This window comes from Dendrobates tinctorius, unplaced genomic scaffold, assembly GCF_039654945.1.
Source record: "Dendrobates tinctorius isolate UK_male_01 unplaced genomic scaffold, ASM3965494v1 ptg000450l, whole genome shotgun sequence".
NCBI classification, from domain to species: domain Eukaryota; kingdom Metazoa; phylum Chordata; class Amphibia; order Anura; family Dendrobatidae; genus Dendrobates; species Dendrobates tinctorius.
Window position 1 is genome coordinate 1634398 of NW_027362112.1, and position 23938 is coordinate 1658335.

General features: G+C 51.9%; 1 protein-coding gene across 3 annotated transcripts in view; it reads right to left on the bottom strand.

Annotated features, from left to right (window-relative positions):
• Positions 1–23938, bottom strand: part of IL34 (interleukin 34) — a 48578-nt gene that overhangs the window by 3548 nt on the left and 21092 nt on the right. The window contains exons 2-5 of one of the 3 annotated variants that reach the window (XM_073564330.1): positions 21190–21251; positions 6537–6637; positions 5866–5943; positions 1950–2111 (exon numbers count right to left, since the gene is read on the bottom strand). In XM_073564330.1, the coding sequence (XP_073420431.1) occupies positions 1950–2111; positions 5866–5943; positions 6537–6637; positions 21190–21238 (390 nt within the window). In that variant the 5' untranslated portion in view covers positions 21239–21251. Of the gene's footprint in view, positions 1–1949; positions 2112–5865; positions 13537–21189; positions 21333–23938 lie in introns of those variants that run through there. The other 2 variants (XM_073564331.1, XM_073564329.1) reach the window with 2 other exon arrangements.

The window sequence follows — 23938 nt, forward strand, 5'->3', positions numbered from 1 at the left end:
TGCATGAGCCACAATCAGCGACTCCGCTAAATGAGACAAAAACTCTACTTGTATGATGAGAGACGACAAAGCGTGAGAGCAGCTAGCCGACCACTAAGGGGAGGACACCGAGGACCCTCCATGTAACACCCACCGCACATCACCTGCTTCTCTACCACCGACCCCCTGTGAAAACACTCCTCTAGACTCCTCTGTCCTCCCTCCAGACTCCTCTGTCCTCCAGACTCCTCCCTCCAGACTCCTCTAATTCCGCTGTCCTCCTCTTCCTCTAGACTCTTCTGTCCTCTTTCTCCACACCCCACTATCCTCTTCTTCCTCCAGAATCCTCCCCTCCCTCCAGACTCCTCAGTCCTCTTCTTCCTCTAGACCCCACTGTCCTGCTATTCCTCTCTCCTCCCTCCAGACCCCACTGTCCTCCAGACTCCTCTGTCCTCTCCTTCCTCTAGATCCCACTGCCCTCCAGACTCCTCTGTCCTCTTCTTCCTCTAGACCCCACTGTCCTCCTCTTCCTCCAGACTCCAGTGTCCTCCCTCCAGACCCCACTGTCGTCCTATTCCTGTCTTTCCTCCAGACCCCACTGTCCTCCAGACTCCTCTGTCCTCTTCCTCCTCCCTCCAGACTCCTCCAATTCCTCTGTCCTCCTCTAGACTCTTCTGTCCTCTTTCTCCAGACCCCACTATCCTCTTCTTCCTCCAGAATCCTCCCCTCCCTCCAGACTCCTCTGTCATCTTCTTCCTCTAGACCCCACTGGCCTCCTCTTCCTCCAGACCCCACTGTCCTCCTCTTCCTGTGTCCTCCCTCCAGACCCCACTGTCCTCCAGACTCCTCTGTCTTCTTCCTCCAGACCCCTCTGAACTCCTCTTCCTCTAGACTCCTCTGTCCTACCTCTGTGTACCCTGTCTCCAGACTCCTCTGTCCTCCCTCCAGACCCCACTGTCTTCCTCTGTCCTCCAGACTCCTCTGTCCTCTTCTTCCTCTAGACCCCACTGTCCTCCTCTTCCTCCAGATTTCTCTGTCCTCCCTCCAGACCCCTCTGTCTTCCAGACTTCTATGTCCTTTTCTTCCAGACTCCTCTGTCCTCCCTCCAGACCCCACTGTCCTCCAGACTCCTCTGTCCTCTTCTTCCTCTAGATCCCACTGTCCTCCTCTTCCTCCAGACTTCTCTGTCCTCCCTCCAGACCCCACTGCCCTCCAGACTCCTCTGTCCTCTTCTTCCTCCAGACCCCAATGTCGTCCTCTTCCTTCAAACCCCACTGTCCTCCCTCCAGACCCCACTGTCCTCCAGACTCCTCTGTCCTCTTCTTCCTCCCGACCCCTCTGTCCTCTTCCTCCAGACTCCTCTGTCCTCCCTCCAGACTCCTCTGTCCTCTTCTTCCTCTAGACCCCACTGTCCTCCTCTTCCTCCAGATTTCTCTGTCTTCCCTCCAGACCCCTCTGTCCTCCAGACTTCTCTGTCCTTTTCTTCCAGACACCTCTGTCCTCCCTCCAGACCCCACTGTCCTCCAGACTCCTCTGTCGTCTTCTTCCTCTATATCCCACTGTCCTCCTCTTCCTCCAGACTTCTCTGTCCTCCCTCCAGACCCCTCTGCCCTCCAGACTCCTCTGTCCTCTTCCTCTAGACCCCACTGTCCTCCTCTTCCTCCAGACTCCACTGTCCTCCTCTTCCTCCAGACCCCACTGTCCTCTTCCTCTGTTCTCCCTCGAGACCCCACTGTCCTCCAGACTCCTCTGTCCTCTTCTTCCTCCAGACTTTTCTGTCCTCTTCTCCCTCTAGACCCCTGTTTACCCTGTCTCCATACTCTTCTGTCTCTGGCGTGTTTCCAGTGAGTTATGTCTGTGGAATCCGTTCCCTGCCAGGTCTTATACTACCGTCCCATCCCAGGTGCAGAGATACGGGTGTAAGTGACCCATCTGTGGCCACCCTGACCCGGAGTTGCCCTTTTCCTCACCTGATTGCCGGCGTGTAGCTCATGGAATATGGTCTTCAGATCGTTGATGTAGGAGTGGGATGGATGTCTCTGCGGCAGCACGTGCCATATGCTCAGCAGCACATTCTCACTGACGATGCCCCACAAGAAGCGCAGCTCATCCACCGAGAGCCCCTTACTGACCTATGGGACAAATCTACAGAGTATTGCAGTGCCGAAAGACCAACAGAAACCACAGACGAAAGACCAACAGAAACCACAGAGGAGAGACCAACAGAAACCACAGAGGAGAGACCAACAGAAACCACAGAGGAGAGACCAACAGAAACCACAGACGAGAGACCAAGAGAAACCACAGACGAGAGACCAACAGAAACCACAGACGAGAGACCAACAGAAACCACAGACGAGAGACCAACAGAAACCACAGACGAGAGACCAACAGAAACCACAGAAGAGAGACCAACAGAAACCACAGACGAAAGTCCAACAGAAACCACAGACGAGAGACCAACAGAAACCACAGACGAGAGACCAACAGAAACCACAGACGAAAGACCAACAGAAACCACAGACGAGAGACCAACAGAAACCACAGACGAAAGACCAACAGAAACCACAGACGAAAGACCAACAGAAACCACAGACGAAAGACCAACAGAAACCACAGAGGAGAGACCAACAGAAACCACAGAGGAGAGACCAACAGAAACCACAGACGAGAGACCAAGAGAAACCACAGACAAGAGACCAAGAGAAACCACAGACGAGAGACTAACAGAAACCACAGACAAGAGACTAACAGAAACCACAAACGAGAGACCAACAGAAACCACAGACGAGAGACCAACAGAAACCACAGACGAGAGACCAACAGAAACCACAGACGAGAGACCAACAGAAACCACAGACGAGAGACCAACAGAAACCACAGACGAGAGACCAACAGAAACCACAGACGAGAGACCAACAGAAACCACTGACGAGAGACCAACAGAAACCACTGACGAGAGACCAACAGAAACCACAGACAAGAGACGTGCGATAGTTGGGGGCTTCACCGATTGTTTGGGTGCAGCAGGTGTGGGATGTGCGGAGCTCTAAGGTCACGGGCCTTTCAACCAACATCTTTACAATTCTTCACCTGCCAGTCCATGTGTCTTAAAGGAGACCTGTCTAGAGGGGAAGGAGCAGGAGGACAGTGGATAAGGAAGGAGGAGGGCGGAGGAGAAGGACGAAGGAGGGTGGAAGAGGAGGACAAAGAAGGGTGTAGGAGGAGGACGAAGGAGGGTGGAGGAGGAGGACGAAGGAGGGTGGAGGAGGAGGACGAAGGAGGGTGGAGGAGGAGGACGAAGGAGGGTGGAGGAGAAGGACGAAGGAGGGTGGAGGAGAAGGACGAAGGAGGGTGGAGGAGAAGGACGAAGGAGGGTGGAGGAGAAGGACGAAGGAGGGTGGAGGAGAAGGACGAAGGAGGGTGGAGGAGGACGAAGAAGGGTGTAGGAGGAGGACGAAGGAAGGTGGAGGAGGAGGACGAAGGAGGGTGGAGAAGGACGAAGGAGGGTGGAGGAGAAAGAGGGTGGAGGAGAAGGACGAAGGAGGGTGGAGGAGGAGGACGAAGGATGGTGGAGGAGGAGGACGAAGGAGGGTGGAGGAGGAGGACGAAGGAGGGTGGAGGAGGAGGACGAAGGAGGGTGGAGGAGGAGGACGAAGGAGGGTGGAGGAGGAGGACGAAGGAGGGTGGAGGAGGAGGACGAAGGAAGGTGGAGGAGGAGGACGAAGGAGAGTGGAGGAGGAGGATGAAGGAGGATGGAGGAGGAGGATGGAGGAGAAGGATGAAGGAGGGTTGAGGAGAAGGAAGACAGGACGACAGGAAAAGAAGAATTAGGATGGAGGAGTCTGGAAGGCAAGATGAAGGAGGATGGAGGAGTCTGGAGGGGAAGGGGGACAGGGAACACATGGAGGGGAAGAAGAAAGAGGACCGTGGAGTCTGGAGGGTAAGAAGGAGTCTCGAGGGGAAGAAGAAGGAGGACAGAGGAGTTTGGAGGGGAAGAAGGAGGATGGAGTAGTCTGGAGAGGAAGTAGAAATTTTCCTCCAGAAGATGAAAGTTTCCTATAACCCGGCATAGTGTCAAAGTTTTCATACCTAGAGCTGACATGTTGTATGATCCCAGGGAGATCATAGGCGTCAACAGCTCCTGCTCCATGTGTGGCATGATGAGATGAAAGCCTGAAAGCTTCAGGATTACTGAGGGATGTGACAACATTTGCCAGGGTGCTGAAACTTCATAGGACGGTGGTGATGAAGACTACGAAACTAGTTACCAAAACCCAGAGAGGAGGAAACATGGAAAGATGGAGATCCCTAGGGGAGGTGACACAGAGGAGGAAACACGGAAAGATGGAGATCCCCAGGGGAAGTGACACAAAGGAGGAAAGATGGAGATCCCTAGGGGAGGTGACACAGAGGTGGAAACATGGAAAGATGGAGATCCCTAGGGAAGGTGACAGAGTAGGAAACGCGGAAAGATGGAGATCCCTAGGGGAGGTGACACAGGAGGAAAGATGGAGATCCCTAGGGGAGGTGATACAGAGGAGGAAAGATGGAGATCCCTACGGTAGGTGACACAGAGTAGGAAACATGGAAAGATGGAGATCCCTTTGGGAGGTGACACAGAGTAGGAAAGATGGAGATTCCTAGGGGAGGTGACACAGAGGAGGAAACACGGAAAGATGGACATCCCAAGGGGAGGTGACAGAGGAGGAAAGATGGAGATCCCTAGGGAAGGTGATACAGAGGAGGAAACACGGAAAGATGGAGATCCCTAGGGGAGGTGACACAGAGTAGGAAACATGGAAAGATGGAGATCCCTAGGGAAGGTGACACAGAGGAGGAAACACTGAAAGATGGCGATCCCTAGGGGAGGTGACACAGAGGAAGAAACACGGAAAGATGGCGATCCCTAGGGGAGGTGACACAGAGGAAGAAACACGGAAAGATGGAGATTCCTAGGGGAGGTGACACATTAGGAAACATGGAAAGATGGAGATCCATAGGGGAGGTGACAGAGGAGGAAACATGGAAAGATGGAGATTCCTAGGGGAGGTGATACAGAGGAGGAAGCATGGAAAGATGGAGATCCCTAGGGGAAGTGACAGAGGAGGAAACAAGGAAAGATGGGGATCCCTAGGGGAGGTGAAACAGTAGGAAAGATGGAGATCCATAGTGGAGGTGACAGAAGAGGAAACATGGAAAGATGGAGATCCCTAGGGGAGGTGACACAGGAGGAAACATGGAAAGATGGAGATCCCTAGGGGAGGTGACACAGAGGAGGAAACATGGAAAGATGGAGATCCCTAGGGGAGGTGACACAGAGGAGGAAACATGGAAAGATGGAGATCCCTAGGGGAGGTGACACAGAGAAGGAAACATGGACAGATGGAGATCCCTAGGGGAGATGATACAGAGGAGGAAACATGGAAAGATGGAGATCCCAATGGGAGGTGACACAGAGTAGGAAACATGGACAGATGGAGATCCCTAGGGGAAGTGACAGAGGAGGAAACAAGGAAAGATGGAGATCCCAATGGGAGGTGACAGAGTAGGAAACATGGAAAGATGGAGATTCCTAGGGGAGGTGACACAGAGGAGGAAACATGGAAAGATGGAGATCCCTAGGGGAGGTGACACAGAGGAGGAAATACAGAAAGGAGAGCCTGGTGGGAGAAAACTCAGAGACGATGATCATCATCACAGGTTGTCAGGGTCTGAGCAGAGGAATCCTTGATCTTATGAAGGCGGCGCACATGGCGGGAGGTTACAGGCTCATAACGGGGCGCCTTGTAAACCTACCCCGGCTGCACCATGTGCAACAAGTCTCCATACTGAGGGGAAACCTACAATATACCCTACCACAGACAGACGGCGTGGCGCCCCTACCAGGCTGCTGATGTTCTGGCAGCGCAGGATCTCCTCGTACTTCACAGGCAGCTGATAATCTGTCGGGAAGTAGTCACGCTGCAATGAGAAGACAGAGAGGTCAATCACCCGACCCTGCGCCATGGTCCGCAGAGTTATGGAGACGACGCAGAGAAGAAAAGTAAGTGCCCCCTTCATTGGTGGAGTTACTGGGATGATGAGGGTGATTGTCATTTCTATGACTGATGATCTCAGGATCTCCTCCAAGCACATGTGTTACAGTGAAGAGTAGTATTGTCAGAACTCTGCCACCATGCTTTACACTGCAGCTAGCAGCTTCTAGTGAAATGCTACTTGTGGTTCTCCACCATGTTTTACAGTGCAGGTATCAGGTCCTTCCTCCCTCCAGGGATTGTTGTCCTAGAAGTTCTTCCTTACCTCCATCATTCCTCCTAGAGACCCCGTGTATGGTGTCCCAGATGCCAGCGTGACCTTGCACCGGCATGTAGCACCAGCTTTGGCAGGTAGGGTAAATGTAGGGGGCACTTACTTATCCCACAGGTGACATGGCAGATCTCTGCGGTAATGTATGGTATCTCCCTGCAGCCTCCATGTGTGGAGGTCTTCCATGTAGATGGGGGACACTCGGCTGTATGACCTCCGGCCATCCGTCAGCGCCTCCGTGCACTCACCATGTACATGATGCGGTTTTCATACTGGAGTTTACGACTTAACAGTTCTATGATCCGACACTTGTCCTGAATCGCGGCCGTCCTCACCAGAACCAGGACCCCTGCAATACACAAGGCTGTAACCTCCTAGCGAGACCGAACTGGCATCCTGACCTGGTGTTCCTGAACCAGGAGGCTCAGGATGAACAGAACTACAGTATAGCGTCAGGAACACCGCACTGCACTTGCTCACTGAGCCAGTGCGTGTGTCCTGAGTAAGACAAACTGTGCTCAGCGATACCTGTGGAGCGGGCAGCAGCAGAGAAGGTGCGTGCTTCAGACCAGCAGGACCTAAAGCATGTGACTGCTGGGGGCGGGGCCTAAACCTCAGAGAGCTAGGAGCTGCAGGAAAACTCCTAGCAGGGTCACTACGGGACAAAATTACCAAGGGGCATAGACAGGCTGGGGTCAAAGCACGAGATAGCAGGACAAAACCAGAGGATAGACAGAACGGGGAGTCAGGAAGTAGCCAATGAGTCATACATGGAGATAGCTGCAAAGTACAAGAGGTGAGCAAAGAATAGGTCACAGGCAAGGAGTCATACACAGAGAGGGTAGTGCAGTACAGAATCAACAGGCAAACTCACAACGGGGGACAGAACCGGGTCAGAACCATATAAGCAAGCTATAACAACGAACAGGCACACAGGGGTCAACACACTCGGCCAAAGGCAAAAGTATAACTGACGGGGATTGGAGCTTCCCAGGGCTATAAGAAGCTCTCCCTGAACCGAAGAGAGGCCACAATAATTAACCCCAGGCGTGCAGGTCAATGCCTGCACTGGGCTCAAGACATTAACCCCTGACGTGCAGGTCAAAACCTGCACTGGGATCATGACAGTACCCCCCTCTCAACGGGGGGCCTCTGGACCCCCAGGCTTCCCTGGGTATTTGGTATTGAAAGCCCAAACCAGGCAATCTGCATGTACAGAGTGAGCAGGGACCCATGAGCGATCCTCTGGTCCATATCCCTTCCAGTGGACCAGTGTTGTGAGTTCATTTTCCCCTTCACCATTGAGGTCTGATAAACTCCCTCTTCTGGTGAAGGAAGGTAGTGAGGCTGATTACCAAGCACCTGTGCAGGATGATGATGACTGGATGCCTGGAATTGCTGACTGGATATAAGGCAGCCGACGCCCTTCTGCCTTGATGGTGATCTCTCTGAGGGATTCTAGGAGACCAGTCTGATTCCTGCTCCTCAAAAGCTAAGTTTTCTGCTCTGCTTTTTGCATTTGTGTTTTGGTTTTGTTTTGCCTTGTTTTTCTGGATTTCTGCCATTCCCTGCTGGGGTGAGCTGAACTCCTTTTTGCTCTGTTTTCAGAAAATACCTGAGTACTGATTTAGTCTTTTTGAAGCCTAGCGTCTTCAGGGCTTTTTTCCCTATCAGTCTGTTGGCTCTTGTTTTGATAGGGTTTTGGCGGATTGCAGACAGCAGCTTTTCTATCCTTTCCTATTTAGTTAGCTTGGGCCCCATCATTTGCTCAGCCTATCTTTCTGTGTGAGTGTTTTTTCATCTTGCTTCACCGTCATTATATGTTGGGGGCTGCCTATTGCTTTGGGGTCTGCTCTGGGGCAGTTTAGATTTCCCTTTCTGTCTTTAGGCTATTTAATTCTCCGGCTGTGATCGAGGGGTCTAGGGCACCGTAGGAACCCCCACGGCTACTGCTAGTTGTGTTGATAGGTTCAGGGGTCTGCAATCCGATAGCTGCCAGCTTCTCTGGTTTTCTGGACTTAGCTAGTATTTCTGTTTTTGCCTCCTACGGTGACTCATTCATAACAGACCAGGTACTGCAAAGAGCGGTGCACCCGCCGAGAGTCCACAATATGTCCGACCTCATACTCCAAGTGACCCTCCACCAACACTGGAGGGACAACAGGCTCGGAGTCCTCTTTGACAGACCCTACGGGTTTCAACAGGGATTTATGGAACACAGTGGATATTTTTAAGGAGGCGGGGAGACGCAACCTATATGCCACTGGGTTGACTATATCCATAATCTCGTACGGACCAATGAACTTTGGTCCCAATTTAGCTGACGGTACCTTCAAGTTGATGTTACGTGTGGAAAGCCAAACCTTCTCCCCCACCTGAAACATGTGTCCCGGGGCTCTCTTTTTTTCAGCAAAATATTTGTACCTCTCCTGGGCCCGAGAGATATTACGCTGGACTTCTGCCCAGAGGTCTTTTAACCATTGAAAGGACCCCTCTGCCCCTGGACAACCGGAATCCACCCATGAAAACTCCCCAAAATGAGGATTAAACCCATAATTAATCAGGAATGGGGACATGTTGGTGAATTGATTCACCCGGTTGTTAAAAGCGAATTCCGCCAACGGTAACGCATCACACCAATCTTCCTGTCTGGCGGAGGTCAGACACCTGAGAATTTGTTCCAGGGATTGATTGGTGCGTTCCGTCTGACCATTACTCTCCGGGTGATATGCCGACGAGAAGGAGAGTGAGATGCCCAATTTGTTACAGAAAGCCCGCCAAAATTTGGCCACAAACTGCACACCTCTGTCAGACACCACATTCAGAGGTACCCCATGTAATCGGACCACATGCTGCACAAACAACCTTGACAATGTTTCTGCTAAGGGTAGTGCTGCCAAGGGAATGAAATGGGCCTGTTTAGAAAACCTATGTACCACCACCCAGATCACGGTATTGCCCCTGGAAGGTGGAAGGCCGGTAATAAAATCCATGGAAAGGTGAGTCCATGGCCTATCAGGAACCGGTAAAGGTATGAGTTCCCCAGCCGGCCGGTTATGCGAGCTTTTGGAACGGGCACACACATCACAAGCAGAAATAAATTTCTCGACATCGGACCTCAGTGAAGGCCACTAAAAACCCCTGGCTACTGCCTCTCTAGTGGCCGTGATACCTGGATGAGCACTCAGCCTAGACTCATGAAACTGGATCGCCCTCCCAGGGCTGTGGGGTACTCGGTACCGGGCCCGAGGAGCTTCAATAGGAGATGTCACGGCAGCTGTGACCCGGCCCGTGGCCCTGGGTGCCCATTGTAAATGGGGTTGTTTCAGTGTGCTTGTGGTGATGAAAGTTTATAAGTGATTCGTGACGCCACCTGTGGTGTTCGGCAATGCAGATATAAGCCGACGCTGCAGACAGATCCTCTGGGACAGATGGTGTGGTGCAGCAGTGATGGTATAGCCCTCCACAGGCAGGGCTGTAGTCCCAGGGCACAGTAAATGGAGTGACACGTAGATGGTATAGTGTCAGGCGCAAGGGATGTAGCAGTGCTGGGCAGGTTGGCGCAGGAATAAGTGGAGGACACCAGGGCATGTAGTTCCAAAGCTTTACTCACAGTCTGTTGTACAAACAGGGGCCTGCCTCCGTGCCGTGTCCTCCGGGTCTGGGACTCCGTCAACCTCCAGGCTAGATGGAATACTCCTTTCCAACACTCCGCCAATATGTGCCTTGCTGAACGTCTCCTCTTATAGCGCCTTTAGGTGAAGTACTTCTAGTACTGAGTTACACTGGAGTTCCTCCTGTCTGATGTTCTTATGAACTCTACTTGTAAGGCAGACAGCTGTAGCCTGCTTCGGTGACTCCTTGCTACTAAGTCCCGGCTCACTATTATGTTGCTGTTGTGCCCCCAAGTCCTGTGTGGGAATAAAGTGGTCACTACTTCTATTACTCCGGTGTCTGCTGCAGGACCATTAGTATCCGTACAACCTTGGGGACCGGACCCCGGCCTTGCGCTTAGAACTTCTAGGAAGGGTTCTCTTCTAACCCACGTCCTATGTTCTCTCTTTTACTCCTCACGTTCCGCACTGATCTTCCTCTCTATGGAGAGTCAAGCTTCCAGTCTACGTTGCTCTCTCTCTTCCTTTCCCGTGCCAGCAGACCCAGGTCACCGGGATCTGCTGCAGCACCTCCATCCATCTATCCCTCTCTCCGGGGATCTTCTTCTCTCCAACTCTCTAACCAACCAACTCACTGACTGAATACACTCAACTCTTCCCGCACTTTGTAATGTAATTTAACTCCACCAACCTCCCAGCACGTTTCGTGTTCCAAGCAGGGAGCCACCAATGGGTGCTTTGCTATACTCCAAGCAGGGAGCCGCCGAAGGTGCTTTGCTACACTACTTTGTGGTGTGGGGTGCAGGTGTTGGAGTGTGGTCAGGAATCTCCACCTTACCTGGATGGTGGGATGCCACACCTCAGGAGGAGGTGAAGTACCTCTGTGGTGACTGAGCCTCAGGGGCGCCACAAAACTCCTGCAGAAGTCTAGGCCGCAATAAATCTGGAACAAACAATTTATCCCCTGGCCTGGTTGCCGGAGCTAGGAACTGAGCCCTTAAAATTTCTTGTTCCAATTCCGATGAGACCCCCGCCACTACCACCCCCGGGCGAAGAATGGAGGACGGCGGCTCGGGGGGGGACACCGGGTAAAAACTTCTGGACAGGGCATCCGCTTTAACATTTTTGGACTCTGGTCAAAAAGTAATGGAGAATTGAAATCGTGAAAAAAAAAGTGACCAACGGGCTTGTCTAGGAGTAAGCCTCTTAGCAGATTCAAGGTAAGCCAAATTTTTGTGAACCGGGATAACAGTGATAGGGTGAGCCGCCCCTTCCAAAAAGTGCCTCCATTCTTCGAATGCCAGCTTGACTGCAAGAAGTTCTCTATTGCCTACATCATAGTTTTTCTCGGCTGAAGAGAACTTCTTGGAGAAGAAGGCACAGGGTTTGAGATTAGTAAGGGTGGCCGGACCCTGGGACAGCACAGCCCCCACCCCCACTTCAGAAGCATCCACCTCCACAATGAATGGTTTGGACAGGTCTGGTTGGACCAACACCAGGGCGGACATGAAACATCTCTTAAGAGCTGAGAAGGACTCTTTAGCGAGTACAGACCAATTTTTTATATCAGCCCCTTCTGGGTAAGATCCGTGAGTGGTTTAACCACTTGTGAGAAACCTTTAATGAATCTCCAGTAATAGTTTGCAAATTCTAAGAAGCGCTGGAGCCCCTTGAGATCTCGAGGCTGAACCCAGTCAGCGATCGCCAGCACCTTCTTAGGATCCATATGAAACCCTTCACAAGACGCAATCAGCCCCAAAAAAGACAGTTCCTGTATGAAAAACGAACACTTTTCCAATTTAACAAACAATTGGTTCTCCCTGAGTCTCTGGAGAACTATCTGTAGATGTTGTAAGTGAGACTGACTGTCCGGGGAATACACCAAAATGTCATCCAAATAAATGATAACAAAACGGCCTATCAGGTCAGAAAACACAACATTGATGAAGTTCTGGAAGATAGCGGGTGCATTAGTTAACCCAAACGGCATTACCAGGTTTTCAAAGAGTCCTTCAGATGTGAGGAACGCAGTTTTTCACTCATCCCCTTCCCGAACCCTTATCAGGTTGTAGGCCCCCCGGGTATCTAACTTGGAGAACCATTGGGCCCCAGATAGCTGGCTACATAAGTCTGGGATGAGGGGAATCGGGTAAGTGTTCCTAACTGTTATCTTGTTAAGTTCCCAAAAGTCAAGGCACGGCCGCAAACCACCATCTTTCTTCACAAAGAAGAATCCTGCTGCCACAGGTGACACAGAAGGCCTGATATGCCCTTTGCAGAGACTCTCATCTATGTACTCCTTCATGGCTTGGCGCTCAGGCCCGGACAAATTGAACAATCGAGCCTTAGGTAACTTGGCTCCAGGTGTAACGGGGTCTTCCAAGCTGGGGTACCTCTTTCAGTACCACCCCGTGTTTTCGGAGGTCCACTCTGCGTTGGCTGGAGTCTGAATGAATGACGCTGGCTGGAATTCCTCTGAGTGCATGGGCGCATATAAAAGATCACTGCTTCTCCATGTATTTCCAGTCTGACAACACTTTACTCACAGGACACAGAATATATCACACAGATACAGAGGGCCGGCCAATAGACAAGCGTCACGCCAGACATACAGTACAAAAGCCGCAGGTGGCCGGAGCCTGCCGATGTTTACTGTGGAAATTACAAAGGTGGGGGGAGGGCGGACACTGCTGATACATTAGGGACATGCATCTCACATGGAACCTATTATATATACATATAACTGCACAACATATTCTTGGTGCTAAGTGGTTCTGTAACACGGCTCCCCCTTTTCAGCGACGCGATCGGCATACACAGTCTGATCCTCAACGGATCGGTTTGGGGATGACCGAAGTTTATGGGGTTGGTACAAGTTCCGTTTGTCGACTTAGTCCATCGGCATTACCATTTTGTTTGCCGGGTCTGTGATGGATGGTGAAGTCCAGAGGTTGTAGGGCTAAACTCCACCGCAGCAATCTGGTGTTGTCTCCAGAGACCCGATTAAGCCAGACTAGGGGATTATGGTCCGTTAGGAGGGAAAACTGTCGTCCATACAAATATGGTTGCAACTTCTTGAGTGCCCATACTACCGCCAGGCACTCCTTCTCGATGGCCGCATAGCTTACTTCACGGGGCAGTAGTTTCCGACTCAGGTAAGCTACCGGGTGTTTTTGGCCATCCGGCCCGACTTGGCTCAGTACTGCCCCCAATCCAAACATAGAAGTGTCTGTGTGAACAAGGAAACGCGTAGTTGGATCGGGTGCGGCCAATACAGGGGTATTGGTGAGGGCGTCCTTTAGTTGGCAGAAGGCTTCCTCACACTCTGAGGTCCAGGTTACCTGGCGGGGTTGGTTGTTACGGGTCAGATCAGTGAGGGGCTTGGCTACGCTGCTGTAATTGGGAACGAATTTCCTGTAATACCCCGCTGTCCCTAGAAACGCCATGACCTGGGTTTTAGTGCGTGGGATGGGCCATTTGGCTATGGCCTCAATCTTGGCTGGTTCTGGTCGCTGTTTCCCACTTTCCACCCAATGCCCTAAATACTGAACCTCTGCTTTGCCCACGTGACACTTGTTTGGGTTCAGGGTGATTCCGGCCTGGTGGATCCTGTCCAATACTGTCTCTAGGTGATTTAGATGCTCTTCCCATGTCGCACTGTAGATGGCGATGTCGTCCAGGTAGGCACAAGCATAGTCCTGGAGACCATCCAGATGCCGGTCAGCCAGCCTTTGGAAGGTCGCCGGGGCATTCTTCATCCCAAATGGCATAACTCGAAACTGGAATAAGCCGAACGGGGTGACAAATGCCGACTTGGGAATAGCGTCAGGACTAAGGGGAATCTGCCAGTAGCCTTTGCATAAATCAATGGTGGTCAAATACTTTGCCCCCGCCAGCCGGTCTAACAACTCATCCACACGCGGCATGGGATATGCATCCGTCACTGTTTTCTCATTGAGCTTACGATAGTCTACACGAAACCGTGTAGTCCCATCCTTCTTGGGCACTAACACTACGGGGGATGCCCAGGGACTATCTGACTCTTCAATGACCCCTAAACGCAGCATCTCTTGAATCTCTTGCCGCATCCTCTCTCGTACAGACTCAGGGACGTGGAAGGGGTTTTGTCGCAGGGGGGTCTGATCCTGGGTCTCAACCTTGTGTTGTGCCAGGCGAGTGTACCCCGGTCTCTCTGAAAACATCCTCTGTCGCAGCCTCAAGAACGCCTCCGCCTGCTGTCTCTCCCGGGGGCCTAGGTCTTCGCCCAAGTGTACCTGGTCCCATGTTTTAGACTGAGTCCTTTCCCCTAAGACATCCGGCAAGGGAAGTCCGGCTAAATCCTCTGCTTCAGGTGCACAGATGGCCACTACCTCTTCAGGGCGCTCCCGGTAGGGCTTCAGCATATTCACGTGGAACATGAGGATAACCCTGGGGTCGTCACAATCTGCGACATTATAGGTTGTGTCGGCTATTTTCCCCACTACCTGGTAGGGGCCCTGCCATGCAGCTTGAAACTTATTCTGCTTAGTGGGCTCTAACACCAGGACCTTCTGTCCTATTTCCAAAGTGCGCTCTCTGGCCCTCCGATCGTACCATACGCGCTGGCGCCGCTGTGTCGCCTGCAGGTTCTCACGTACAACCTGGATCAGCTCCTGTAGGCGGTCCCAGAATTCCAGCACATAGGGTACAATAGGTACCCCTTCTATGAGGCCCTCCCCTTCCCAGTGTTCCAGCACTAAGTCTAGGGGTCCCCTTACCCGTCTCCCGTATACCAGCTCGAACGGGGAGAACCCCGTGGATTCTTGGGGCACCTCCCGATAGGCAAACAGGAAGTGTGGCAAGAATTTCTCCCTGTCCCTGTAGGTCCTGGTAAAAGTCCCAATGAGCTGTTTTAATGTCCCGTTAAAGCGTTCACACAACCCATTGGTTTGCGGGTGGTACGGGGCACTTCTAATGGACTTTACGCCGCACAGCTTCCACAGTTGGTTGGTCACCTCTGCTGTAAACTGGGTACCCTGGTCCGAGATAATCTCCCGGGGAAATCCAACCCGTGAGAAAACCTGGAGCAGGGCGGCCGCCACCGTCTCTGCCAGTATGTTAGGTAACGCAACCGCCTCTGGATACCGTGTGGCATAATCTACTACTGTCAATATATACTATTTCCCGGACGGACTGGGTTTGGCTAACGGCCCTATCAGATCGACCGCTACTCGGCTAAATGGTTCCTCCACAATGGGGAGGGGGCGTAATTTGGCCTTGCATCGATCCCCCCTCTTGCCAATGCGCTGACAACTGTCACAGGTCTGGCAGTACTGACGAACATCATAGGTTACCCCCGGCCAAAAGAAGTTTTGTGTCAGACGATGCCTGGTGCGCCTGACGCCGAGGTGCCCGGCCAAGGGTAGATCATGAGAGATTCGCAGTAACTCCTGCCTATACTTCTTGGGAACTACCAGCTGTTGTTTTATAGTGGGGCTCGTCCCTGTGTGGTGCTGCTCTGTGATCCGGTAGAGGAGTCCCTGCTTCCATACAAACTGTTCCCCTTCCAGTACTCCTCTCCCCTCCTGTGCCTTCCCACGATATCCCTCTAATGAAGGATCCTCAAGTAACTCCCTCTTAAATTCATCTGGGGTGGCCCAAGAAATGTGTCTGGCTATGGGAATATGTGTAGGGCTGGAATGTCTTACCTGGGCCTCTGAGTGTGATTCCGCCTCCGCAGCTCGAGCTTGTCTCCGGGTGGTCACAGGATAGGTCTCAGCCAGAGGGGCCACCTAGAATGCAGGCAACATGGGCCCCAAGTCATTTCCCAGCAAGACGTCTGCAGGCAAATCCTCCATTAAGCCGACCTGAACAAGGCCATCCCCGACTCCCCAGTTCAGGTGAATCCTGGCAGTGGGTAGTCGATGTATAGCTCTCCCTGCTACACGGACTGCCACTGTCCGGTCCGTCTTCTCTTGGTCCCGGACGAGATGAGGCTTCACAAGGGTCAAAGTTGCTCCGGAATCTCTTTGTCCCTGCATACGTTTCCCATTAACCCACACGACCTGTCGATGCTGTTGTCGATTACCTGCCCGGCCTGCCTGCACGGGGTCTTCTTCATGCAGCACTTCCTCCATCTCTTCCATCCCTTGGTTAGTCGTAGCCCCCAATGCCGGGTCAGCTTCGCCTTGGTAGCAGTGTACAGCAGCCCGGCTGAAGGTAGCTGTTCCCGCCTTTGGCCACTGGGTATGCTGAGTCCGGTTGGGGCATTGTCTTTGCAGGTGGCCCAGCTGACGGCAGGTGTGGCATCGCGCCCCAGGGGGACTGTGGTAGGCCGGGTTTCTAGCTGGCCCCCCTACAATCTTCGATGGTTTGGGGCCCTCCAGGTCCATGGGCGGGCCCCTAGTGACCACCTTTGATCCGGAGAACTGCGGCCTCCTGGCATCATGATGTTCATCGGCCAGACGAGCGGCTTCCTCAAGAGTCGGTGGCCGCCTGTCCCGAAGCCATTCCCGTGTCTCGGGGTTTAGTCCATTAAAGAATCGTTCTAACAGGAAGAGCTGGAGGACGTCCTCCTTAGTGGTTGCTTGGCTCCCTTGTACCCACTGTAGCAGTGACCGCCGTAATTTACAGGCCCATTCAGCGTGGGTATCGGTTACGCGTTTTATAAGTCCGCGGAACTTTTGGCGATAGGCCTCTGGTGTCAGCGCATACCGGGCCAAGATCACTTCTTTGATCCGCTCATAGTCCATACAGTCCTCATCAGGTACCGTGCGATAGACGTCCGCTGCCCGGCCTGTCAGCTTGCTGGCCAGAATCTGAACCCGTTCCTCCGGCTTCACTTGATGAAGGGCACACTGCCGCTCAAAGTCCTGCAGAAGCCATCAATGTCTTCCTCTGCCTCCCCCAACTTACATATCATCCCCTGAGGAAGAAGTTTTTAACTTTGAAACGCGTAGGGAAATAAATGTATTAACTATACAACTTGTGAGGAGTGATGGTCTGGTAGCGCACGTTTAATCCATAAAAATTCCTTCCTTGAATCTGAAGATTTATGGCCACGGCGTGGTCATTTGGATTTGCAGCAAGCTGACCTTGTTCCTTTATGCCTGTTACTCTCCTGCAGAGGGTGAGTATAAACCATTGACTTATATCTGTGTTTTCTCGGGTAAGACCCTATTGCGCTCTTTTTCTTTCAGTTTCTACTATCCCCCAACTGTCGGAAGGCATTGTACTGGATCTTTTTGTGGCTTACTGTTGAAGGTACCTGGTCGAAGGCCAGAGCTCCCCCTGCTCGCTGACTCTCCTCTCTCCGCTCTGCCATCTCCATCTTGGCCAGCTCCACTTTGGTCCGCTCTGCCATCTCCATCTTGGCTAGCTCTATCCTGGTCCGCTCGGCCATCTTTTCCTTCAGATCAGTACGCACATCAGCCATCACCTCTTGTATGATCTCTACTGCAGGGTTTGGGCCATAGAACGCCAGTCTGTTCTTTACCTCCCTCGTGGAATTCGGTCTCCTCCACGTTCACATTGGGAGGCGCTGCACTGTCGTGTTCCATGATGGCTGCTATCAAATCCACTTTTGTTTTGTTGCTGGCGATCAACCCTCGGGCTTCCACCAGATCTTTTAATGTAGTCCTCTTTAGCTTCTGGTAGTTATTTTCCATTCATTCCTTTCCTCCTGTAGAAGGGGTATCAAATCCCGCTGTCTGCCACCAGTGTAACGGGGTCTTCCAAGCTGGGGTACCTCTTTCAGTACCACCCCGTGTTTTCGGAGGTCCGCTCTGCGTTGGCTGGAGTCTGAATGAATGACGCTGGCTGGAATTCCTCTGAGTGCATGGGCGCATATAAAAGATCACTGCTTCTCCATGTATTTCCAGTCTGACAACACTTTACTCACAGGGCACAGAATATATCACACAGATACAGAGGGCAGGCCAATAGAAAAGCGGCAGGCCAGACATACATTACAAAAGCCGCAGGTGGCCGGAGCCTGCGTATGTTTACTGTGGGAATTACAAAGGTGGGGGGAGGGCGGACACTGCTGATACATTAGGGACATGCATCTCACATGGAACCTATTATATATACATATAACTGCACAACATATTCTGGGTGCTGAGTGGTTCTGTAACACCGGGTACTAACTCAATGACACGATCGTAGGGTCTATGTGGCGGCAGCGCCTCAGTCTCACTTTCAGAAAAAACGTCTTCAAAATCCTTCCAGTACTCCGGAATACCTTCCAGACCGATAGACAACACAGATACGGAGTTAACAGCATTAACAAGATGTCCCAGGTTACCACATTTATCTTTACATCCCCATTGAGTGATCTCCCCCGTCACCCAATCAATGGTAGGATTATGGCGTTGAAGCCAAGGCATCCCCAGTACCAGTCCTGCAGGCAAGTTATCTAGCACAAGACAACTTAGTTTTTCCACATGAGTGGAACCCACTTTTAGAGAAAAAAGTTCAGACCTGAAACAGATAACATCCTGAGAAAGAGAGGATGAGTTAATTGCCAGAAGTTTAACAGGACCGTGAAGCCTGACTGTCCTTACCTTATTAAGAGTCATAATCCGGGCATTAATCAGGTTAACAGCAGAGCCACAGTCAACAAAAGCAGTAGTCTGAACAGGACCATCACCAAGTTCCAGTTCCACCTGCAGCACCATTTTTGCACGTGAGGAAAATTTTACCTGAAGGTCTGGGTAGCCTCCTCGACTACTACCCAGACCTAGTCGTTTCCCGCCATCTTGGAGGATGACGGCAGTCCTTCTTCCAGTGTCCAGATTCCCCACAATAGAAGCACAACTGCTTCTCCCGGTGGCGTCTTCTTTCCTTCTCCTCACAGGTGACAGGGCTCACCTCCATAGCCATAGGAAGAGTCTGGGTCTCATCTCCACTGGAGAATAATGGTGTTTCCAGTTGCATAACACCTCTTGCCTGCAGTCTGCGATTCATGCGAACCCCTTGGGTCACGGCATCTGCCAGGGAGTCAGGCGGAGGATGAAGTGCCAAAGCATCCTTCAGACGTTCACACAGGCCTCTACGGAACAGCCCCCGAAGGGCGGCATCACTCCAGGAAATCTCAGTTGCCCAACGTCTGAATTCAGTACAGAACCATTCGGCCGAGTGCTTCCCCTGACAGACACTCATCACCTTGTCCTCAGCCAAACGCACTCTATCTGGATCATAAATAAGCCCTAAGGCTTCAAAAAATGCATCCACAGACATTCTCTCAGGGGCAGAAGAGGAAAGCGAAAATGCCCAGGCTTGTGGGGACCCCCTAAGGAGGGACATATCTACCCCCACCCTCTGTTTCTCATCCCCAGAGGAGCGGGTCTCAAAGAGAAAAAAAGCTTACAGCCCTCCTTAAATGCTCTGAAATCATTTTTGTTACCAGCAAACGTATCTGGCAATAGAACCGGGGATTCGGGTGGGACTAAAATTACATCTCTATTTCCCACCTGCTGGAAGCCTGGGGAAAGCGCCCCCTGAACCGAGTCCTCCACCCGCCGTTGGGACTGGGCCAGAGCTTGGTGCTCCAAACTAAGCTTCTGCAGTGACTGAGTCAAGCATTTCACCTGCTCAGATAAAGCACACATTGGGTCCATGCTGCAGAAGTGAGGAGAGAAAAAAAAAATAGCAGGCCAGTTATGATGTCAGGAACACCGCACTGAACTTGCTCACTGAGCCAGTGCGTGTGTCCAGAGTAAAGCGAACTGTGCTCAGAGATACCTGTGGAGCGGGCAGCAGCCGAGTAGGTGCGTACTTCAGAGCCGCAGGACCTGAAGCACGTGACTGCTAGGGGCGTGGCCTAAACTCCAGATAGCTAGGAGCTGCAGGAAAACTCCTAGCAGGGTAACTGCGAGACACAGTTACCAAGAGGTATAGACAGGCTGGGGTCAAAGCATGAGATAACACATCAAAACCAGAGGATAGACAGAACGGGGAGTCAGGACGTAGTCAATGAGTCATACATGGAGATAGCTGCAAAGTCAATATAAAAAGAGAGAAGCCAGCGCTGCCGATGGTCAGAACGCATAACATGAAGTGCAATGCACATATTGACATCTAACTGTAATCAAAATGAGACATTTGGCAAAATATTGATCAATACATTGAGCCACCCCGCCGCACCAAGGCAATCTCATGTGGGGGGTCCTACTCTACATTTTTTATTACTCACTGTGCGATTACGGCCTCCTGAATATTTTAAAAGCAAGACCATATCTATTACATATGTACCTGAAACATGTCTGAATCGCTCCCGTGCAGCCAGATGAAACAAGTGCAGATAAAGGAAAACCAGGTCTGAACATAGACATCTCAGCTGACCACCACTATTACCGTGCGCACTGGGTCATGTTCGCCATTTTTGCTGTGTTCATTGTGATGGATCTAGGCTGCTGTGCACACACACAGCAGCCCCGCCCTGCCCCAGGCTTTATAATTTGTGCACCTGTGTCTGAGCCTGCATCGCCCTTCATCTGTGTTTGCTGGTCGGGCAGTGTGTGGAGGTTTAACCTGAGATGTCTGTGTTCAGACCCGGTTGGCCTTTATCTGCACTTGTTTCATCTGGTTGCACGGGAGCGATTCAGACATGTTTCAGGTACATTTGCAATAGATATGGTCTTGCTTTTAAAATGTTCAGGAGGCCGTAATGGCACAGTGAATAATAAAAATGTAGAGTAGGACCCCCCACATGAGATTGCCTTGGCACGGCGGGGTGGCTCAATTTATTGATCAATATTTTGCCAAATGTCTCATATTGATTACAGTTAGATGTTAATATGTGCGTTACACTTCATGTTATGCGTTCTGACCACCGACAGCGCTGGCTTCTCTCTTTTTATATTTGCATAGCTGCAAAGTACGAGAGAGGCGAGCAAAGAATAGTCAGGTCACAGGCAAGGAGTCATACACCGAGAGGGTAGCGCAGTACAGAATCAACAGGCAAACTCACAACGGGGAACAGAACCGGGTCAGAACCATAGAAGCAAGCTAGAAGACAATGAACAGGCACAGGCACACAGGGGTCAACACACTCGGCCAAAGGCAAAAGTATAACTGCCGGGGATTGGAGTCTCCCACGGCTATAAGAAGCTCTCCATGAACCAAAGAGAGGCCACAATAATTAACCCCAGGTCAAAGCCTGCACTGGGCTCAAGACATTAACCCCTGATGTGCAGGTCAAACCTGCACTGGGATCATGACATATAGGTTCAAATAGATTGTGAGATGGGTACGCAGCACAGGTGGTTTGTGCTCAGGGGTCTCGTCCCAGGGCCAAAAAACTCACAGAGCAAGAAGACGACTCCTCTCTGCACAGCCATCCTGCTCAACCTCATCTGCGGGCAGCACCTAAGGAAAGAGGAGAAGCGACAGCAAATGTAAGCCCCCCAGTGCTAACTGCACCCGCCGAAGTCAGGACCAAACCCCAAGTACAGACCAACCCCCAGGGCCCAGCACAATGTACAGACCACCCCCCAGAGCCCAGCACTGTGTACAGACCACCCCCCAGAGCCCAGCCCCATGTACAGACCAGAGCTCAGCACCATGCACAGACCACCCCACATAGCCCAGCGCCATGTACAGATCACCCCCCAGAGCCCAGCGCCATGTACAGACCACCCCCCAGAGCCCAGCGCCATATACAGATCACCCCCCAGAGCCCAACGCCATGTACAGACCACCCCCCAGCCCCATGTACAGACCAGAGCTCAGCACCATGCACAGACCACCCCCCAGAGCCCAGCGCCATGTACAGACCAGAGCCCAGCGCCATGTACAGACCACCCCCCAGAGCCCAGCGCCATGTACAGATCACCCCCCAGAGCCCAGCCCCATGTACAGACCAGAACCCAGCACCATGTACTGTACAGATCACTCCCCAGCGCCATGTATAGACCACCCCCCAGAGCCAAGTGTCATGTACAGACCACTCCACAGAGCCCAGCGCCATGTACAGACCAGAGCCCAGCACCATGCACAGACCACGCCCCAGCACCATGTACAGACCACGCCCCAGCGCCATGTACAGACCACCCCCCAGAGCCCAGCCCGATATACAGATCAGAGCCCAGCACCAGGTACAGACCACCCCCCAGAGCCCAGCCCCATGTACAGACCAGAGCCCAGCGCCATGCACAGACCACGCCCCAGCGCCATGTACAGACCACCCCCCAGAGCCCAGCCCCATATACAGACCAGAGCCCAGCACCAGGTACAGACCACCCCCCAGAGCCCAGCCCCATGTACAAACCAGAGCCCAGCGCCATGTACAGACCACCCCCCAGAGCCCAGTGCCATGCACAGACCACCCCCCCAGAGCCCAGCCCCATGTACAGACCAGAGCCCAGCACCATGTACAGACCACCCCCCCAGAGCCCAGCCCCATGCACAGACCAGCCCCCAAAGCCATGTACAGACCAGAGCCCAGTGCAATGTATACATCACCCCCCAGAGCCCAGCATCATGCACAGACCAGAGCCCAGCCCCATGTACAGACCAGAGCCCAGCCCCATGTACAGACCAGAGCCCCAGCGCCCAGCCCCATGTACAGACCAGAGCCCAGCGCCATGTACAGACCACTCCCCAGAGCCCAGCCCCATGTACAGACCAGAGCCCAGCGCCATGTACAGACCACACCCCAGAGCCCAGCGCCATGTACAGACCAGAGCCCAGTTCGATGCACAGACCACCCCCCAGAGCCCAGCCCCATGTACAGACCAGAACCCATCGCCATGTACAGACCACCCCACATAGCTCAGCGCGATGTACAGACCAGAGCCCAGCGCCATGTACAGACCAGAGCCCAGCGCCATGTACAGACCAGAGCCCAGCGTGATGAACAGACCACCCCCCAGAGCCCAGCCCCATGTACAGACCAGAACCCATCGCCATGTACAGACCACCCCACATAGCTCAGCGCGATGTACAGACCAGAGCCCAGCGCCATGTACAGACCAGAGCCCAGCGCCATGTACAGACCAGAGCCCAGCGCCATGTACAGACCAGAGCCCAGCGTGATGAACAGACCACGCACCAGAGCCCAGCGCCATGTATAGACCTGAGCCAGGAGATAGCCAGGTTATATCAGCTGTACATATATAATTATATACAGGAGATGCCCAGGTTATAACGGCTGTACATATATAATTATATACAGGAGATGCCCAGGTTATACCGGCTGTACATATATAATTATATACAGGAGATGCCCAGGTTATACCAGCTGTACATATATCATTATATACAGGAGATGCCCAGGTTATACCAGCTGTACATATATCATTATATACAGGAGATGCCCAGGTTATACCAGCTGTACATATATCATTATAAACAGGAGATGCCCAGGTTATACCAGCTGTACATATATAATATACAGGAGATGCCCAGGTTATACCGGCTGTACATATATCATTATATACAGGAGATGCCCAGGTTATACCAGCTGTACATATATCATTATATACAGGAGATGCCCAGGTTATACCAGCTGTACATATATAATTATATACAGGAGATGTCCAGGTTATACCGGCTGTACATATATAATTATATACAGGAGATGCCCAGGTTATACCAGCTGTACATATATAATTATATACAGGAGATGCCCAGGTTATACCGCCTGTACATATATAATTTTATACAGGAAATGTCCAGGTTATACCGGCTGTACATATATAATTATATACAGGAGATGCCCAGGTTATACCGGCTGTACATATATAATTATATACAGGAGATGTCCAGGTTATACCGGCTGTACATATATAATTATATACAGGAGATGCCCAGGTTATACCGGCTGTACATATATAATTATATACAGGAGATGCCCAGGTTATACCGGCTGTACATATATGATTATATACAGGAGATGCCCAGGTTATACCGGCTGTACATATATAATTATATACAGGAGATGCCCAGGTTATACCGGCTGTACATATATAATTATATACAGGAGATGCCCAGGTTATACCGGCTGTACATATATAATTATATACAGGAGATGCCCAGGTTATACAAGCTGTACA